Raw genomic sequence first — 21,422 nt, forward strand, 5'->3', positions numbered from 1 at the left:
TTTGCAAAAATGTTTTCTATTGATCCTTAGTCTACCTTGTACATTGATCCTCATCAGTAAACCAGTAAAATGATCATTTGAACCTTTTATAGTGGAACATCAGATCTAGTTTTAATGTCAACTGTACACATGCCAAGTGATGTGTGTGACACTTACAGGTATTGATTACATCTCACAGTGTTCCCACTGACAATGCTTCCATCTGCTTTTCTTTTCAGAGGAACACCACCATCATTAGGGCTCATTCACAAGTCCTGCACGGCTGATGGTGTTCGCAGGGAGGACACTGTGCCAATGCACTGAACCTGGCACATTGCACTGTTTACTTTTTTCTTTTTGTTAGAACTTTATTGAAATGTTACAAGTGACATTTCATTCAGTTCTACTGCCAGCAGCATGGCGAGAGGTGGTGGATTGTGTTGCACCACACTGCGCTGAAGAAAAGTACTGCGTGCAGTACTTTTTTTCAGCGCACACCACCACAACTTGGTGGTGATAATTAGCCTCAGCCTTTTTGCCTTGTCTTGTTTTTGGGCTGCTCACTACTGCCCCAATGCACTTGGTGTAAACAAGCCTCTACTCCAGGATCAACATCTATTTCTGAACTTAGATGCTGGTTCTGAGATGACACCATCGTGTTCATTCCAGTTCCTTTTTACAAATGTCAGACTGCCACCTTGTGACTTCCTACAAAGTTACAGTGGTACAGTCTGATTGCAGGGTAAGAAAAAAAAGTATTTCCTTCTACCTGTGGCACACTGATAACATCATCTTACCCAAGAACGTACTTGACTTGTGCTCAAGGACAACTTTTTGAAGTTCTTTTTTAACACAAACAGTGTAAGTAGTACTAGGTATTTTGGTATCAGACTCTTGACTACACAGCAGAGTTTAGAAAGTGAGAATCGGCACAATCAGCAAAACAGATGTGTTACAGTTCAAGGAGCATGCCAATTGGAGGAAAGAGACTAGAGTGACAGAAAGATGGGCTCATCAGTGTGCTTGCTTGTGCTGTCCTGTCACAGTCCAAAGGTGATTATTTACTTCACGCATATCAGTCTTTCCCCAGTCAGATCCAGCCTCCAGCACACACACTGGTTTTCCCCCAGTTAGATCCCACCTCCAGCACCCACATTAGTCTTTCTCCAGTCAGATCCAACCTCCAACACACATATTGGTCTTTCCTCAAATAGATCTCAACTGAGCACACACATTAGTCTTCCCCCAGTCAGACCCAATGTCCAACACACATATTGGTCTTCCCCCACTTAGATCCTACCTCCAGCACACACATTGGTCTTTCCCCAGTCAGATCCAACCTCCAACACACATATTGGTTTTTTTTTCCGGTCACTTCTAACATCCAGCACACATATTGGTTTTTCCCAAGTCAGATCCAACATTCAGCTCACACATTGGTCTTCTCCCAGTCAGATCCCATCTCCAGCACACACAAATTAGTCTTGCTCCGGTATCCCTTTTCCAGCCCACTCTCTCCACATTCTCCTCCAGACACTCCTCAGTCTGCAGTGGCACTCATGCTGCACACATTTCATATCGAACACTACTGCCTATGTCATCTCCGTAGACACTGCAGCCTGAGCCTAGGTACAGTGTGTGAAAGCTTCAGCACTCGGAATGAGCCTCAGTTCAGCATCAGTTTCTTCCCCCTCACAGGATTCTGTTTGCATGTATTAGGACGCACTAATCAATCACCCATATCAGGCCCCCAGCAATTAAACCTCACTCACCAGTATCTATGCTAGCAGTGAAATGGCCTTCCTGTATATGTGAATTACCCATCAGTGACCTGTCTGCAGTGTATGTGCACTGACCTCTCAATGATCAGTCACCACAATGCCCAAGCTTCAGCATTAAACCCATCTGCAGTGCATGGGATCTGCTTCAGAAGCATGTGCATCAACCCCTTAGGGAAAAAATATTTTGTGTGTGTGTATTAACCCCTTGGTGCCCACCCCCAATGCCTTTTTCCATAATCTCTCAACTGCCAGTGACCATATTTGCATTTACCCATCAGCAGCACACATGTATTAACCTCTGTGTCCTGCACATGTGCGTTAATTCCTCAGCACCCAGTCTCCAGCATATGTGTGATGGTCCCTCTCCCTACATTTAGTGCACCATGTAAAATATCAGTCTCATCTCCACTTAACCTGGTCTAGTGGGAATCTTGGCTACATTACCACATTTCCTGTTTAAACAATTCCTGGCAACAAAGCCCATCCCCATCTCTCATGTCCCATCACTACCTCTACAATTGCTGGACTCCATGACACAGACCCTGCTAATAACCCGATTACATTTTGCTGTCTCTTTTAATCATCCATTGTTCCCAATTCCACAGACACACTGCTCCTGTTTCAGTTTTAGTATCTCCCCCCCAAAGTGCCTTCAGTTCTTCACTTTGCAGGACTGCTGAAACATCCCAGCTACTGTCACTGTCCCAGAATAACCATGGATTTTAACATCTATTTCTCCTCTTAATTTAGATGCAGAGGGTACACAGGATTATGGAGAAAGGTTCACCACAACATGCAATAAAATATCCAAAATATTGAATTAGTATACTTGCCCATTAGATACAGCTTCTATAGGGATATAATGTACCGTACTTGCATATTAGACCCATTACCTTACAGAAAGCAGTAAATCTCACTCCATAATTCCTTGCTCTCCTGTGGTCATTAAAGATTTCAATTGCACCCGTCTCACTCCTGAATAAAGTTGTCCATTGGACTACAAGCCAGATAGATATCCATTTGACAGACAATTTTAGCTTTAAATGGCAGAGCAGATTTTGTATTATTTAGTAGGTTATAAAGACCACTTCCTGTATCGTCAAATACACTAAATAAGATTTATCTATAAATTAATATGGAAAAAACAAGAACCACAAAGCAACAAAATAGTAAGTACAAACCAAATATAACACATTTTAGAACTCTTAAAAAACACAGAGAACATAATAACATTGCACAGACAAAAAACTGAACAATTCCCACACTTTGTGTCGTTTTTTTCTACAATGTTTTTAAAAAATACAACCTGCACTTATTCCAAATTTATGCAGTAAATAATAAGCAAATGAATGCACTTTTTCTGATTTTTTTTTAGCCTCAGCTATTTCTGTGAATGCCCCCACAGTGAGAAAAAAAATAAATATAACGCACATACAGTGTCTATGTATAGAATGTGAGTGGTGTATCAATTACCTCGTCCAGAGCCACGGACTACTGCTTCACTTGACAGCAAGGCATTGCCATTAGATATGGTCTGGTTAGGCCTGTCTGGTGGTTTACTGCTAAGGTCTTTTTTAATGTCTTTCTTTAGTTCCTGGAGAATAAAAGAGAAATATGGCATAAAGTCACATATTAAGGCGCGCTTTCCATTTACAGAGGCAATATCATATAAAACGTTGTTGTGCTCCCCCTGCAATGCCTGTCTATACAAGTGTCAAATTAAAATGCCAAAGGGTCACTTTAGCCCAAAGAAACATTTACACGTGAAAGGATGTCAATATATTGTCTCTTCCCAGACTTCTGATGTAAAATATACACTGCAAAACATATGTACAGAATGTCATAAGACCATACTGTGTATGTAAGCACATTTACCATTTTATATTATTGAGGTATTTTTATGATAATATAAAACACCAAAAGAATTTTGATGACAGACATAAGATAAAGCAAGTAAAAATGTCCTTGAACTAAAATCCCCCTGCTCAGATAGCATAGTATATAGAGTGTTAATACTGTATACCAACACACTGCTGCTAGTATCATTTTTTTTTTATACCACAAACTGAAACTGGTTATATATACACAGTCACTGTTGAGAAATACACAAAATTCTATAAACAGACACCACAGTTGCCGAGAACACGGGTGACACCATGGTCCATGGTGCTACACCATCAAGGAAGTAAAATGACCACAAGGAAGTAAAATAATCACACATCAAGTACATGGGAATGTAGGCTGTATTTGAATTGAAACTACCACTAAGAAATAATACAAACGAGAACAACTTATTTTGATAATTTATTAAATATTTTTTTTTTTTTTTTTTTTTTTTTTTTTTACAATAAATAATCCATCTTATATTATTTATATATATATATATATATATATATATATATATATATATATATATATATATATATATATATATATATATATATATATATATATATATATATATATATATATATATTTTTTTTTTTTTTTTGGTAATAAAAATGGCCGCGGCACCTTTATTGGTATAAATAATTAAATAAAATTCATTAAAATATTCCAAGAATTCATTTGTCTTTAAATAATCATTAAAATATCTCGCTCAGTCATAGAACTCGAGCGAGTACCTTAAATAAAACATTCAAAAGTCCCCCCTTGATCCAAGGGTGACAAACCACATAAAAGTGCTGCGACAGGGTGGGAGGGATGGGAGCTCACCAAATCACTCTGGGTCACACTTCTGACAGGAGCTTCATTGCGGGGGTCTTATATAGCCCTATTCACATGTCTTCATTTCAAAAACACGTGTTTTTCCCGCCCAAGGTCACGTTGTTCCCGCCCGCAAAACCCGTGCCCTGTCAAGCCTACCTTAAAAGGGACAGTGACACAAAAAATTTTTTTTTTTTTTAAAACAAAAACCGCCACAAATCCATGCTGTGGGCATCTAATGAAATGCCCACTCTTTCTTTATGTTTTGTGAAAAAATAAAATGTGCTTTTCCTTCCTAATCAAGTGACACAATCATCTTTATGCAACTTTCTGTTTACATTTAAAGTGAACTTGTTGGGTGGTTCAACGGTAGAAAAGAAGAATTATCACTTTTACATTATTCAGTTCCTGATGGGATAAAGTATACATAGTATTTTGCCCCATCTTCCTAGGTGCCTTGTAACATTAGCTGCGCCCCTTGTGCACTGCCGCCCAACCTTCTACTCTTTCCAAGCAAGCACTGGCAAGAGGAATGCAGAGTGATGAAAGGCTAACACACCTCACCTCCCTATGCTTTCCTCTTGCTGATGCTTGCCTCAAGCAAGTGCTGGGAGCTGGACACACACACACTCAGTATCAAAACAGCCATCTTCTTGCTAGTTGTGGTGTTGAGGGTAGGGTTGCCACCTGTCTGGGATTCACCCAGAGAGTCCGTGTTTTGAATCATGTGTCTGGGTTTCAGGCAGACTGAAACCCGGACACATTATTTAGACTGGGCTGTGGTGCCTCAAGTAACCAAGATAGTCGCACACAAGTCTGTTGCTGTCCAGGAGCTGTGGCCGCTGTCTAGGGGGCAGGGTCGGCATCGGGGGCGATGATGTCAGCAAGAGCAATTTGGCCAAACCCACTGCTTGCTGCAGTACGCTATGCATACCACATTACTACTCTCCTTGGGGTAACCAAAGAGTCACTAAAGTGTTTGTGTTTGGCTTGAAGAAAAGGTGGCAACCCTAGTTAGGGATGTGCAGCAGGGGAGGGCCTATCTGACATCATTTAAAGTGTTACAGGGCACCTAGAAAAATGGAGCAAAGTACCACATCTACTTTGTCCCATAAGGAACTAAGTAATGTAAAAAAAAAAAAAAGGCAATTTTTCTTTAAATACCGCTGAACCATTGCTGTATTACAATAGGTAATGGAATTTCTAGAATGAGTGTTTATTCTTTCATTGGTTAATTTTAAAAGACACCCGATACACAAAGGCAGCGCACCTGCTTTGAAGTGCCCCACGAGGCAGGTATTGTAATGCATTGCATTAGAAAAAATGTGCTTATTAGGCTCATTAGGGTGCATTGGCAGCTCATTAATTTTAAATTGGATGCCTTGACGCAACCCATTTTAAACACAGCACAATAAAAGTGGTATTAAACCCAAACAGCAACCATTTATTATATTGACGCTTATCAATTCTTATATGTGATGGCTGCATTTGTTTTCTTCTTTAGCCTTTATTCCTTTTATTTTTACCTGGTGATCTGGCCAGTAAATATGTATTTTTTTTTTCAAAAGAACCAGCTGTCCTACAGATATAGCAGTTAGAGAGTTAGGACAAACCATTTTTCCTTTGACAGGGGTGCCTACAATGAGCAGGTTTTATTTATTCATGTAAAAACTTTAGAAAAAAATGGAAAAAAAAAACTGATGCTGTAACTGCTTATAAAGAATTACTTGGAGCGTGGCTTCAATTTCTTAATGTAATCTAAATCCGCCAGACAGCTAACACTCCTCTCCCCCCAGACTGAGGATGCTGCTTTCCGAATGTGCCCCCTGTGCTCCTTCATCCAAAGTGGGGGGAACTGTAATACAGGAGGTGTGTTACTGGACTGATCACCAGGTGAAAACAGAGAAAAAGCCTACAAAAAAAGAGAATAAATGCAGCCACCACATCTAAGGATTGGTAAGCTGCAAAGTATTACATTTCTGGTTTAGGGTTTAATAGCGCTTTAAGTAAATGGGACCTTACTAGTAGGGAGAAAAGACTGATATTTTGTTGGTGTGGAAGCCTACTATCATTCCATTTAGTATGGCATGTTTGGTTAATATGGATATTTACATTCACTGCACAGTATATTAGCTGAAAAATAGGCAGAAGTGTCTTTAATATTGTTATATAACTGTACCTTAGTGATTCACGCTTTAAAACCAGATGGTTTGATTTAATTACTGACAACATGCTTTGTCATTGTCCCCTGATTCTTTGGTTGAGTCACCTGTCCTCATTTTGTACTATATTTACACATGACTAGCCCTGACTATATTGCTTAGTCCCGCACCTGATTATAGATTTGTTTGCCCCTTGGCTCTAATGAATTTATTCTGTATGCAGTAATCTCTGGGTTTAGTGGCAGATAGGTCAAAATGATACAGTGGTGCATACAGTGCCCTCCTTAAAAAAAAAGCAAGCATGGAATTGGATAAAGGCAGTGGCATGTCGTATAGGTGTAGGGATTGGAACTACCAGGCCGCTACTAATCAAGGATGAATAGTTAAGGCTCTTATTGAAGTGTTTTCATGCTACACCAGATTGCTGCCATGTTGCATTACAGCAGTGGTTCTCAACCTGGGGGTCAAATGATGATTTGCCAGGGGTCACCGAATCCTGGGCTGTTCTGAAGCCCACACCGCTCTCCCAGCCTTTTTGCGGCTGCCCAGCAGAGCTGTCCCTGGAGCCCGTGGCCACCCACTCAGCCTCTTTGCAGCCGCCCCATTCAGTTCAAGGCATGGCTGGGGAGCAGAGACAAGAAGTCAGCTGACTGGTGTCACTTCTACGAGACACCAGAAAGTTGGAGACACAGTGAGTAACACTACTTGTGATTATAGTTGCCATTAAAAGTCTCCATTACAGTTCTCAGATCAGCAGATGACCTTGATCAAGAGTACCTAAGTTGGCTGATCAGAACCTCCCCCAGCACCGCCACTCATCCCATTCCCCCCCACCAGCACTGCCACTCATCCCAACTCCCCGCCAGCACTGCCACTCATCAATCCCCCCCCCTGGAAAGTGCCCCCCAATAGCAAGCCTCTTGCTATGGGGGCACTCGAGCAGGCTCGCCCTTACCTCCTTGCATTGCTGGTCCAGATTCTCATGTGCCCATTGTAGTCACAGGTCAGCATATGCTGGGTGTAAAGTTCCAGGTGTTATCCTGCACCCAGGGAGCTGTAGGTTTCACTTTACAGCCTGTTATGCATGTGAATGGCTGTACATTCTGCACTCTTGTGCGCACCGATTCTTCTGTGCATCGGCATTTACCTGCACCCGTAAGTACAATGTTTTTCCCAGATGTGAACATTCAGTGCACAGGAAATATGTTGTACGCACATGTGTAGGTAAATGCTGGTGCACAGAAGCATGGGCATGCAGCTGCATACAGCATATCACTTACAAGCAGGCACCTGTGGTTCCTAGGGCAAGGGGAAACATGTATACAATTAAATAGAGAGCACAGCAGAAGCTGACTGCTTTTATCTCCCTTTGTCTGAATGAAACCTTGGAAGGAGCCATCCAATAAGGGGTTACACCAATTCCCTTGTGCGTGTAAATTGCAGGTTGTCTCAGAGCTCGTAAACACATGAAAAGAAGCTGAGAGCTCCATTTAATAGCTCAAAAAACACACATTTTTTTTGAATATTTCAAATCTCAGAATAAATAAAAGATTAAACACTATACATTCCATTTAAGATTTTTTTTTTCTTAGTAAATACATGAATGGGTTAAATCAGGGATTTTACAGTGCCTTGAAGAAGTATTCATAGCCCTCAAAATTTTCCACATTTTTTACATTACAACCAAAAAACGTAAATGTATTTAATTGGGATTTTATGTGATAGACCAACACAAAGTGGCTCATAGTTGTGAAGCGGAAGGAAAATTATAAATGTTTTTCAAAATTTTTTACAAATAAATATTTGAAAAGTTTGGCGTGATTTGGATTTAGCCCCCCGAGGCCGTACTTTGTAGAACCACCTTTTGCTGCAAATACAGTTGCAAGTCTTTTTGTGAATGTCTCTACCAGCTTGTGACATTTCTGCCCATTCTTCTTTGCAAAATAGCTCAAGCTCTGTCAGATTGGATGGAGAGCGTCTGTGAACAGCAATTTTCAAGTCTTGCCACAGATTGGATTTAGGTCTGGACTTTGACTGGGCCATTCTAGCACATGAAAAGGCTTTGATCTAAACCATTCCATTGTAGCTCTGGCTGTATGTTTAGGGTCATTGTCCTGCTGGAAGGTGAACCTCCGTCCCAGTCTCAAGTCTTTTGCAGACTCTTATGCCGTGTACACACGGGCGGACTTTTCAACCGGACTGGTCTGACGGAACGAATCCGTTGGACAATCCGACCGTGTGTGGGCTTCATCGGACCTTCAGCTGATTTTTTCTGTCGAAAATCAGACAGGCTTTAGATTTGGAACATTTCATATCTTTCCGACGAACTCGAGTCCGGTCAAAAAATCTGTTCGTCTGTATGCTAGTCCAAAGGACAAAAAAGGACGCAAGGGCAGCTATTGGCTACTGGCTATGAACTCCCTTATTCTAGTCCCTTCATACGTTATCACGTTCATACCAACGGACTAAAGTCCGTTCGTGTGTGGGCAAGTCCGGTCGTCTGAAAGTCCTTCGTAACTCAGTTGAAAGTCCGTCGAAAAGACCGTCGGACGTTTGATGCTGAAAAGTCCGTCCATGTGTACCTTGCATAACAGGTTTTCTTCTAAGATTGTCCTGTATTTGGCTCCATCCACCTTCCCATCAACTCTGACCCCCTCCCCAATCACCACACTTTTCAGATATTTATTTGTAAACAATTTTGAAGAGCATTTATCATTTTCCTTCCACTTCACAATTATGAGCCACTTTGTGTTGGTCTATCACATACAATCCCAATAAAATACATTTACATTTTTGGTTGTAACATGACAAAATGTGGAAAATTTCAAGGGGTATGAATACTTTTTCAAGGCACTGTACTGTATATCTGCAATCATTTTGCTTTAAAAATAAGATCTCTTTATTGAACAAGGCTGTAAGTTACTGTTAGAACAGTTCTCTTTGGTTTTATTACTTGCATGAATGCTTGCTTGCTTATATTTTGTGTTCCTCTTTTCTTCCCACTGATGTGAATGTGACAGATAATAAGATAATACCATTTGCATAGGTATTCATTTGTGTCAAATATGGTTACTGGAAAGCACTATTTCAGGACACTGGTATTTAAAACATAAACTGTTAATTAGCTAAATATTATTTGCAGTGGGGAACTTCCTACTGTGCAACAGGCAGTCTAATCATTGTGTTGAACACTTTATTCCACCTCTCCGAATGACTACACTTCAATAGGGCAACCAGCATCTGCTCCCATGATAATAAGCACTTCTGAAAGTCAGAGGCTTTAATCTCACTATTACTGCAATAAATGGCAACATGAATGAAAGAAGCGTGAGCTCATTTTCACCAATGATTGGTTAAAATATGAATAAGGATTATTCACTGCGCTTATTCTCTAAAAAGCAGCTGGCATAAATTGCTGGTATGAACATACAAGAAAAGATATACAGTATCTCACAATAGTGAGTACACCCCTCACATTTTTGTAAAAATGTAATATATCTTATCATGTGACAACACTGAAGAAACGACACTTTGTACACTCACTACTTTACATTGTAGCAGCTTGTATAACAGTGTAAATTTGCTGTCCCTTCAATATAACTAACTACACACAGCCATTAATGTCCAAACCGCTGGTAACAAAAGTGAATACACCCCTAAGTGAAAATGTCCAAATTGGGCCCAAAGTGTCAATATTTTGTGTGGCCACCATTATTTTCCAGCACTGCCTTAACCCTCTTGGGCATGGAATTCAGAGCTTCACAGGTTGCCACTGGAGTCCTCTTCCACTCCTCCATGACGATATCACGGAGCTGGTGATGGTTACAGAACATGTGCTCCTCCACCAACTGTTTTAGGTCTGGAGACATGCTTGGCCAGCTTCTTTAGCAAGACAGTGGTCGGCTTGGAGGTGTGTTTGGGGTCGTTATGTTGGAATACTGCTCTGCGGCCAAGTCTCTGAAGGGAGGGGATCATGCTCTGCTTCAGTATGTCACAGTACATGTTGGCATTCATGGTTCCCTCAATGAATTGTAGCTCCCCATGGCGGCAGCACTCATGCAGCCCCAGACCATGACACTCCCACCACCATGCTTGACTATAGGCAAGACACACTTGTCTTTGCACTCCTCACCTGTTTGCCGCCACACACGCTTGACACCATCTGAACCAAATAAGTTTATCTTGGTTCCAGTAATCCATGTCCTTAGTCTGCTTGGGTTCAGCAAACTGTTTGCGGGCTTTCTTGAGCATCATCTTTAGAAGAAGCTTCCTTCTGGGACGACAGCCATGCAGACCAAATTGATGCAGTGTGCGGCGTATGGTATGAGCACTGACAGGCTGACCCCCCCACCCCTTTAACCTCTGCAGCAATGCTGGCAGCATTCACACGTCTATTTCCCAAAGACAACCTCTGGATATGACTCTGAGCATGTGCACGCAACTTCTTTGGTCGACCAAGGTGAGGCCTGTTCTGAGTGAAACCTGTGCTGTTAAACCACTGTATGGTCTTGGCCACCATGCTGCAGCTCAGTTTCAGGGTCTTGGCAATCTTCTTATATCCTAGGCCATCTTTACGTAGAGCAACAATTTTTTTTTTAGATCTTTAGCATGAGGTGCCATGTTGAACTTCCAGTGACCAGTATGAGAGATTCCGAGCGATAACACCATATTTAAACACACTTGCTCCCCATTCACACCTGAGACCTTGTAACACTAACGAGTCACATGACACCAGGGAGGGAAAATGGCTAAATGGTCCCAATTTGGACATTTTCACTTAGCGGTGTACTCACTTTTGTTGCCAGCGGTTTAGACATTAATGGCTGTGCGTTTTTATAATTTTAGAGGGGACAGCAAATTTACACTGTTATGCAAGCTCTACACTCACTACTTTATATTGTAGCAAAGTGTCATATCACAGTGATGTCACATGAAAAGATATAATAAAATATTTACGAAAATTTGTGGGGTTTGCTCACTTTTGTGAGATACTGTATATGCAGCACTAAAAAACAAATAAAACATAAAAGTTCAAAAGTGCCCTTGGTCACTAATATGTAAATAGCACGAATAAGTCCATATATCTTTAGGCATCATGATCAAACAAATTAGGGTGAATAGTAGTATCCTCCACTGAACACCAACACACCGGGCCACTTACCCGAAAGTATGGACCACTAGGTTATAGGTCGTCAAATAAGCACAATGTTAATCCACAGGCTGGTCTCCTCTCCTCTAGGGCAACATGGAAATGGATCCTGTATATCCTTCAAGGATGGTACATCCACAGATCTCATGCATCATAAAACAACTCCTCATGGTGCAGTATGTCCAACCAGAATAAAAGTTTATTCCAGATAAATCAGAATACTCACATTTAAAACGAGTAAAAGCTAAGGAGCCTGGGATCTGGTGTCACCAAATAAAATCCTAACTTTGTATTTGTTTGGAACAAAATGGCTTAGTGCACACCATCGCTCACGTTGGTGTTTTGTGCCATTTTAGTTGAGCGGGGTCATTAAATACTGGACTGCAAAAGATCCCAGGCCCATTTAGGTTCACTGTGAAAGTTAGCCGTGAATGACATCATAAGTTTCAATTCGACCAATCAATGAGGCTTGGTTCACATTACTGTGATGGGACTTTGCATAATTTATTGGGTAAGTTGCACTGTAAAATCGCACCAAAGTAGTACAAGAACCTTTTTCAAAATCGCACTGTTCTAAATCGCATTGATTGGAAAGGGCACCATTGAAAATAATGCAATATCGTCACGCAGGAAGAGGTCGCACTAGTGTGAACCAGGCCTTAAATCACAAGTTTCTGTGCATAGTTCATTTAAACATAACTTAAAGCGGAGTTCCGCCAAAAAAAAAAAAATTAAGTCAACAAATGCTGCAGCTGCTGACTTTTAATATATAGACACTTACCTGTCCAGGGCGCCCGCGATGTCCTCACCCAAAGCCGATCTGTCCCTCGGCTCCGGCATCTTCGATAAGGGAATCAGGAAGTGAAGCCTTGCAGCTTCACAGCCTGGTTCCCTATTGTGCATGCGCGAGTCACTCTGCACAATCTCACTGGTCCCTGCTGTCTTCTAGGACCTGTGTGTCTCCCAGAAGACAGCGGGTGGGGGGGGGGGTACATGGTGTAGATAGCCACAGATACTGCGGCGATCTATGCCTGGAAGTGGGAGCAAATACCTGGATTATACAGGTATCTTCTCCCCCCTGAAAGGTGCCAAATGTGCCACCGGAGGGAGGGAGGAATCCAAAAAGAGGAAGTTACACTTTTGGGTGCAACTCCACTTTTGGGTGCAACTCCACCTTAATAAGAGTTCAGTGATCCATCTACAGCAGGAGTCTTTAAACTTTTTAAACAAAGGGCTAGTTTACGGTTCTTCAGACTTTACGGGGGCTACACTATGGCCAGTGGCAGTAGTATAAGTGGGATGAATAGTGCCCCATATTTGGCTTTAGGGGATTGAACAGTACCCCACAATTGGTGTCAGTGGGGGGAATACTGTCTCACATGAGTGGAAGAAATAGTGGCCCAAGGGCCGGATAAAGACAAGCAAAGGGCCGCATCTGGTTCGCAGGCACCACTTTGGAGACCACTGATCTATGGCATTAGCAAGACTTTCAAACAAACATTCAGGGTCCATTCACGCTTGGCATACTGGGATCTCAAAACGCACCAGAATCACAAAATGCAGGTTCAGGTTTCCAATGGCACCTAAAACGCAGTGCTGTTTTCTTGTGATTGTTGCACAATTCATTGCACGGCAATCGCATCGCGTGAAGTTTGACGCCCAAAGGAAGCTCCTGCTCCTTTTTGGGCGACAAGCTTCACGCCATGCAATTTGCAGCGAAGTACATTGCGGAAAAACTGCACCGCGTTTTAGGTGCCATCGAAAATAATGGGACCTGAACTTACCTTTTGCAATTCTAGTGTGTTTTGAAATCGCAGTCAGAATCACAGCGATTCTTCCTGAGATCCCAAAACGCCACATGTGAATGGAGCCTCAAAAAACTTCAAAGTGTAAATTTATTTTACAATGTAGTGTTAACAAAACTTTCAATATGCACTGCATGTACCACCAGCAGGATTAATCGGTACAAAGGCTTAACAATTTTCTTTTCAAAGGTGTATTTTTTTTATTTTGTATTATTTTTTTATGTGGAGGCTTGATTATCTGCTATGTTGGCTATACATTTAGGATATCAGGCTTAATTCAAATGACTTGAAAGGGTTAGTTCACCTTTACCAAAAAATGCCTATGCAAACAAGACAAAAGGTACCTGTAGATAAAGACAAACTGTGCAGCTTTGACTTAAGTTGAATAATGCCATTGTTATAGGCATGTGGCCACTTATGTACCTCTAAAAGCCTGGCTGAAAACCCCTAGAGATGGCAGCATCCCATCCTGCCTTGCTGCTAGAAGGTTGAGAAGACACTCCCAGGTGTTTCCGTTCACACTCACAGGAGTGAGTTCTTAAAGCGGGGTTCCACTCAAATTTTTAACTTAATCTTACCCCCTTCAGTTAATTGCATAGATGATCAAATGCCGCACAAAAAAATTTTTTATTGCTGTAATTACCTTTATATTGTATTTTATTGTGGCACTTCCTGTCTCTCCTCCCATGAGAGTAGGCGTGTTTATTGCCTTTCCCCGGCGCCGCACTGTCTCCTGGGAGCTTAGTGTCAGGCTTCCCAAGATTCAGTGCGGACACAATGATCATGCACATGAACAAGCTGTGAATGAACAGCATTCACCGCATCCAGGAAATCAATGCTTGTGGGCTTCACATGCCCACAAACATGATGGAAACAGCCAGCATCACATTTTTTAAGTTATTCTTCAGTACGAAAACAGACAGAAGCGGAAATATTACACACAAACTGTGAGTATTATTTTGGGATTAGCAAAGTGTCTCAATGACCTAAAAAAAAAAAAAAAAAAAAAAAAAAGATTGGTCGCTGGACTCCCGCTTTAAACCTCTTCACGTGTGGCCCACCATGTCCTCCATTGCAGCATCACTAAGACAGAGAGTGCATGCAAGGGGCATGAATTGACTGGAATCGTCTTAGCAACGCCCCTAGCAACAAAGCAGCACAGGATGATGCCATCTCTGTGGGGTTTTCACCCAGGCTTTGAGAGGCACGCAAGTGGCCTACACCTATAACAGGGGCATTATCTAACTTTATTCAAAGCTTCACAGTTTGTTTGACATGTTTCTTCACATGTAAAGTACCCCTTACATGCATTGGCATTTTTTTGGTAAAGGGGAAATAACCTTTTAAATATAAGGATAAGGACCATTATTTTAGTCCTGCTACTGTAATTTTCAAATCGCACATGATTCACCTGCGAATAATTCAGTTTTTTTTTTGTTTTTTTAATAAAGATCCTTATCCTGGTGTGTTAGCTTTGTGAACTAAAAGTGATATGCCGTTTTGCACACATAAATAAAACAACACTCCTACAAAAGTATTTTATAACAGTGGGAGAGAGGGGGAAGTCGCAATGTTTTTCAGATTCTGACCATCATTTCTCAAATGCTTCATCTCCGGTTTTATTTTCTTCCACTTTAATAAACCAACCTAGAAAAAAAGTATTTTCACATGGCAGCCTTATTGCTACAAATATAGGCATGATTATATTAAATGGAAAGTGTTGCAAACACTGCAATTTTTCCAAATGAACCATTACAGAACTTGCATGATCATCATTTTGAAACCCAAAACATGGTTTTATGACATTTAAAAGGAAACAATAACTCTCATAGAAGCACACAAAAGGCTTAAAAGGGCAAGTAAAGAGATCTGATTTCTGACTGCAGCTCTTTGATCTCCAGGCGACGGAAGACTTGCAGTTTATAATTTCCTGTGTTTAATGAATAGCAGATTACGGTAAATGGAAAATATCATAAAGTCAAGCCTACTTGTTACAAAGGTGACCTGCCATTGCAGTAGCTTTTGTTTAATTTACTGCTACATTTCTGCATGTTAAACCGTTGTAATAACACTACTGAGCACACTCGTTTTTTTCTTCAATACAATATCCTAATGATGCACAAAGCCAGGAAATAGAACACATAGGTGATAATTAACTGAATTTCCAGTTGGCTCGCTAACTGCCAGGAAGTGGTAGCTGAGCATTAGGATGAACGTTGGGCGCTTTGGCTTTGGAGCTTGTGTATAGAAGGCTTTACAGTGCATGTTTTCCACAAGTCCAGATAGAAGCACCATTGTCTTAATCAGCAAAATTGTAAAAGAACCACACATTATTTTATCTGTTAAATAATATCAACTACACTGTTCTGTTTGCTCCTCCCAAGACCTCCTGCTCTCTAGCTTCCCTGTCACCTCCTATTACACTTGCCCCTAGCACTTCTCCAGAGCCTCTTCCATCTCTGGAACACCCTACCCCAATCTGTCCATCTCCTACCCTATCCACCTTCAGGGGATACCTGAAAACCCATCTCTTCAGAGAAGCTTATCCCGCCTATAATAATAAACTGTACTCTTCAGAGAAGCCTATCCCGCCTATAATACTACCCGCCTATAATAATAAACTGTACTTCTCTTCAGAGAAGCCTATCCCGCCTAGAATAATAAACTGTACTCCTCTTCAGAGAAGCCTATCCCGCCTATAATACTACCCGCCTATAATAATAAACTGTACTCCTCTTCAGAGAAGCCTATCCTGCCTATAATAATACCCGACTATAAAAATAAACTGTACTCCTCTTCAGAGAAGCCTATCCTGCCTATAATAATAAACTGTACTTTTACTTTCTCCATCTGCTCATCCCCCTGCCGTTATTACCTTTTATATCACTTGATCCTCCCTTTTAAACGGTAAGCTCTAATAAGCCAATTGTCTTGCAACTGTACTGTACCCCTCCATTTTGTAAAGTGCTGCGCAAACTGTTGGCACTATACAGACCCTGAATAATACTAATATTATGTTAGTATGTGAAGAGAGCTGGGGACCAATAATTGCTGGCTGCATTTGTAAAACACTCTCCTTGTTTAAAAAAAACTCTTATGAGAAAGGAGGAACTTTCAGCATCCAATACTAAACACCGGCTAGCCAACCCCCCCTTTCAAGACACAGTTTTAACCACTTAAGGACCTGCTGCCGCAGTTGTACTGCGGCAGGTTAGCTCCCTTGTGTGAATTGCTGTAATTGTACGTCGGTACGGGTAGGTGCGTTCTCGTGCCCGCTGCGGGAGTGTTCCCGTGTGGACTCGATGTCCGCTGGTAACCTGCGATCGCCTAGTACAGAGGCAGAATGGGGATCTGCCTTTGTAAACAAGGTGGATCCCCATTCTGACAGATGACATGACAGAGATCTAGTGTTCCCAGTCATCGGGAACAGTGATCTCTGTCATGTTCCAGGCAGCCCACCCCCTCTACAGTTAGAACATGCTGAGTGAACAGTTAACCCCTTGATCGCCCCCTAGTGTTAACCCCTTCCCTGCCAGTGTCATTTTACATTGATCAATGCATTTTTATAACACTGATCAATGTAATAATGTCACTGGTCCCCAAAAATGTAATTTAGGGTCAGATTTGTCCACCGCAGTGTCACAGTCCCGCCAAAAACCGCAGATCGCCGCCATTACTGGTAAAAACAATAAAAAATTAAAAGTCCCTAAATAACTTTTGCGCAAACCAATTAATTTACGCTTATTGAGATTTTTTTTTTACCAAAAATATGTAGAAGAATATGTATCAGCCTAAAACTGATGAATGAATTAGTTTTTTTATATATTTTTTTTGGATATGTATTATAGCAAAAAGTAAAAAAAATTGTGGTTTCTTTTCAAAATTGTTGCTCTTTGTTTATAGCGCAAAAAAAAAAAAAAAAAAAAAACGCAGCAGTTATCAAATACCCGCAAAAGAAAGCTTTATTTGTGGGAAAAAAAGGACGTCAATTTTGTTTGGGTACAGTGTTGCATGACCGCGCAATTGTCAGTTAAAGCGCCACAGTGCCATATCGCAAAAAAATGGCCTGATCATTAAGGGGAAAACTTTTTCCGGTCCTTAATCCTATTCTTTAAGCACTTCAATACCAGGCACTTATATCACTTCCCGCCCAGACCAATTTTCAGCTTTCAGTGCTCTCACACTTTGAATGACATGCTACACTATACCCAAACAAAATTTTTATCATTTTTTTTTCACACAAATAGAGCTTTCTTTCAGTGGTATTTAAACACTGCTGGGCTCTTTATTTTTTGCGATACAAGCAAAATTTTGTGAAAAACACACTTTTTTTAGTTTTTATTGTAAAATTTTGCAAACAAGTAATTTGTCTTCATAAACTTGGGCCAAACTTTACACCGCTACATATCTTTGGAAAAAATAGCCCAACACTGAACCCCCCCCTGCTCATCTGTCCCACCACTGTACCCCCCTGCTCATCTGTCCCACCACTGAAACCCCCTGTACATCTGCCCCACCACTGTAACCCTCTGTACATCTGCCCCACCACTGTACCATACTGCTCATCTGCCCCATCACTGAACCCCCCTGCTCATCTGGCCCCAACACTGAACCCCCAACACTGAACCCCCCTGCTCATCTAGCCCCAACACTGAACCCCCCTGCTCATCTGGCCCCAACACTGAACCCCCCTGCTCATCTGGTCCCAACACTGAACCCCCTGCTCATTTGGCCCCAACACTGAACCCCCCTGCTCATTTGGCCCCAACACTGAACCCCCCTGCTCATCTGGCCCCAACACTGAACCCCCCTGCTCATCTGGCCCAACACTGTTCCTCCCTGCAAATCTGCTCCACCGCTGTACCCTCTTCTCATCTATGATATGCACGATATGCAGAGTGGTGAAAGGAAGCAGAGATGAGACATCTACCTGTCCTGCACACTCATCCTGCTGATCCACCTCTCACATCCAGCCCGCGTGCTTGTATGGGATGTATGTGATGTTACATACAAGCATCGGGAATGGATGCACAATGATGAGCTCAGTTCAGGGGCATTTTCTGAAAGCAGTGGGCCTGTGTGCAGGATCCTAAGTTGGGCCCCCCCCCCCCAGCTGAGTAAAAGTGCACCGCTCTGCGCCACAGGAAAAGTTGGGTGTGATTTTCATTGAGCTGAATACTGGCTGTGGCTTAAAGGGACAGAGTGCAGGGGTTCAGTAGTAAGTGACACAAAGGTTCAGGAATAATTTCAACAAAGTTCCCAGAAGCTCAACAGTAATTCCACAAACTGTCACCTGATTGTGGTTTTCTCAATCAGTGAAATCCCTTCTTTCTGAGATTGGTAGTGGCAACCAAGCGAATCATCTTCCTCCAGCTGGTGGGCGGGCTAGCAGAACTGTGATTGGCTTTAGCAGTGGCCAATGATAGTCCTCCTTCTGGAAACAGGGACCCCCCCAGCAGAACTGCACCCAATCTCTTCCCCATCACAAAAGCTGACAATCGCAGCCACAGCAAAGTTAGAGAACCAAACAGTGTTTCCCATCTTTTACAATGTGTGGGGGCAAAGTGCCTCCCCTCAGTGCAGATGCGTTGTGGGGAATTCTGAAATTGGAATGCATTAGTGTCTGACTGACACTTCTCTGCGCTGCTCGGGAGGGAGTCGAGTGCCGGCAAAAGAGGCTTTGTGTGCCAGGGGTTGCCTACCCCTATTATAGAGTCTACAAGCTATGGTGCAAATCATTGAAAATTGATCACACCTGATGTACTGATGGCCTATCTCATTTCTTGAGAAACTAACAAGCCAGGAAAGTACAAATACCCCCCAAATGACCCCTTTTTGGAAAGTATAAATTCCAAGGTATTTAGTAAGAGGCATGGTGAGTTTTTTGAAGTTGTAATTTTTTTCCCACAATTCTTTATTTTTTTTTACACAAACTTGTCATATTAACAAGTTATTTCTCACAAACAGCATAGGCATACTTACAGTTACACCCCAAAATACATTCTGCTGCTCCTCCGGAGTATGGTGATACCACATGTGTGAGACTTTTACACAGCCTGGCCACATACAGAGGCCCAACATGTAAGGAGCGCCATCAGGTGTTCTAGGAGCATAAATTACACAAACAATTTTATGACAACCTATCATACTTTTGAAGGCCCTGGAGCACCAGGACAATGGAAACGCCCACAAAATGACCCCATTTTGGAAAGCAAATACCCCAAGGTATATTCTATGAGGCATTATGAGTCTTTTGAACAGTTCATTTTTTTCGGAAAATGTGGAAAGAAAATGAAAACGGATTTTTTTTTTTTTTACACAACGTCAAGATTTTTCTAACACATAGCATGTACATAGGAAAAATGACACCCCAAAATACATTCTGCTACGTCAAAGTAAATTTCATTGGCTGTTTACCCTGATCGATGATGGCCTGTGTCCGGGGGACACGCGCCATCCCTGATCGCCACTCTGTGTGCCCCCATAACACTAGCTTGTTATCCTGTTGGACGTCATATGACGCCCAGTCAGGATAACTGAACCACTTTTCGGCCGTCATTCTGCTATATGGCTGGGTGGGAAGTGGTTAAATGCATAGTTCACGATTACCAAAAATGCTGCTTATGCAGATAAAGGCTGTCTGTAGATGAAAGCAAGCTGCACAGCTTTTGCCAAAATTGAATAATGGCATTGCTATAGGCCATTATGTACCTCATGAAGCCTGACCTGCAATCTCCCAAGATGTTGCAAAGAGAGGCCCAGCTGTTAGGCCTGTTTTATGTGGGCTTCAGATTGTATAAGAGCAGTGTTAACAAGCTTTGACATAGCATTCAGAGCTTTGTCAAAGCTTTTAAAGTACCATTCAGCTTCAGTTTGAAAAAGTTGAACACCAATCCTAATGGAAGTGTTGATTACCACTTTAAATACGTTGCTAGCAGGCTTGATAACTTCTTGAAGCTTGTTGAAAGCCTGCTAGCAGCATGATTAAAGTGGCAATCAACACTCCCGTTAGAATCTGGGGTTAAAGTTCACCTTTTTTTCTACATTCCAGCTCCCCTATGTACCAACATAGCATTAATGTACTTCTTTTGCAAAAATAACATAGCTTTCCATTTGTTCTACCCACGCTTACCTCACTCACTATATGGATGTTTAAAAACCCTGCTCCATTATGTCTGCCTTACTTCCTGGACAGACTTTAGGTCATGACACAGGAAGGAGTTGACCAGCTAAGGGTAGATGATGCAGGGTGTGTGCTAATGAGATAAGCTGGTCAACTCCTTCCTGAGTCATTACCTAATGTCTGTTCAGGAAGTAAGGCAGAAGTAACGGAGCAGGATTTTTAAACATGCAGGTGAGGTAAGCGTAGGTAGAATAAATGGAAAGCTGTTTTTTTTGTTAATTTGGCAAAATAAGTACAATAATGCTATACTGGTACATAGGGGAGCTGGAATTTAGAGAAAAAAAAAAAGAGTGACCTTGGCCTTTAAATTTTACAAACTGGAGCTGAATGGTACTTTAAAAGCTTCAACAGCTGCGGCAAGCTCTGCAAATGCTTTGTCAAAGCTTGCTGTTTACACTGTTCTCATACAAGCTGAAACCCGTGTAAAACAGGCCTAACTGTTCACCTTTACCATCACAGGAGTGAGCTCTTTCTCTGATTCAAACCTTCTCACAATGCTTTCTCTCCCTGATGCAGCAGCTCTGAGCTCAGCGTTTGATTGCTCGCGCCTGTGATGGTGAAGATAAACCATAATAGCTGGACCTGTCCTAGTAACATCCTGGGAGTTTTCAAGTCAGGCTTAAATGGCCTACACCTATAGCAAGGGCATTATTTAAC

General features: G+C 41.8%; 1 protein-coding gene across 3 annotated transcripts in view; it reads right to left on the minus strand.

Annotated features, from left to right (window-relative positions):
• The window catches only part of SH3KBP1 (SH3 domain containing kinase binding protein 1), a 529,030-nt gene that overhangs the window by 330,261 nt on the left and 177,347 nt on the right, over positions 1-21,422 (minus strand). For all 3 annotated transcript variants that reach the window (XM_073616470.1, XM_073616471.1, XM_073616469.1), the window contains exon 3: positions 3,234-3,354. In XM_073616470.1, coding sequence (XP_073472571.1) covers positions 3,234-3,354 — 121 coding nt within the window. The remainder of the gene's footprint in view (positions 1-3,233; positions 3,355-21,422) is intronic.

The sequence above is a fragment of the Aquarana catesbeiana genome, linkage group LG02, assembly GCF_042186555.1.
Source record: "Aquarana catesbeiana isolate 2022-GZ linkage group LG02, ASM4218655v1, whole genome shotgun sequence".
NCBI classification, from domain to species: domain Eukaryota; kingdom Metazoa; phylum Chordata; class Amphibia; order Anura; family Ranidae; genus Aquarana; species Aquarana catesbeiana.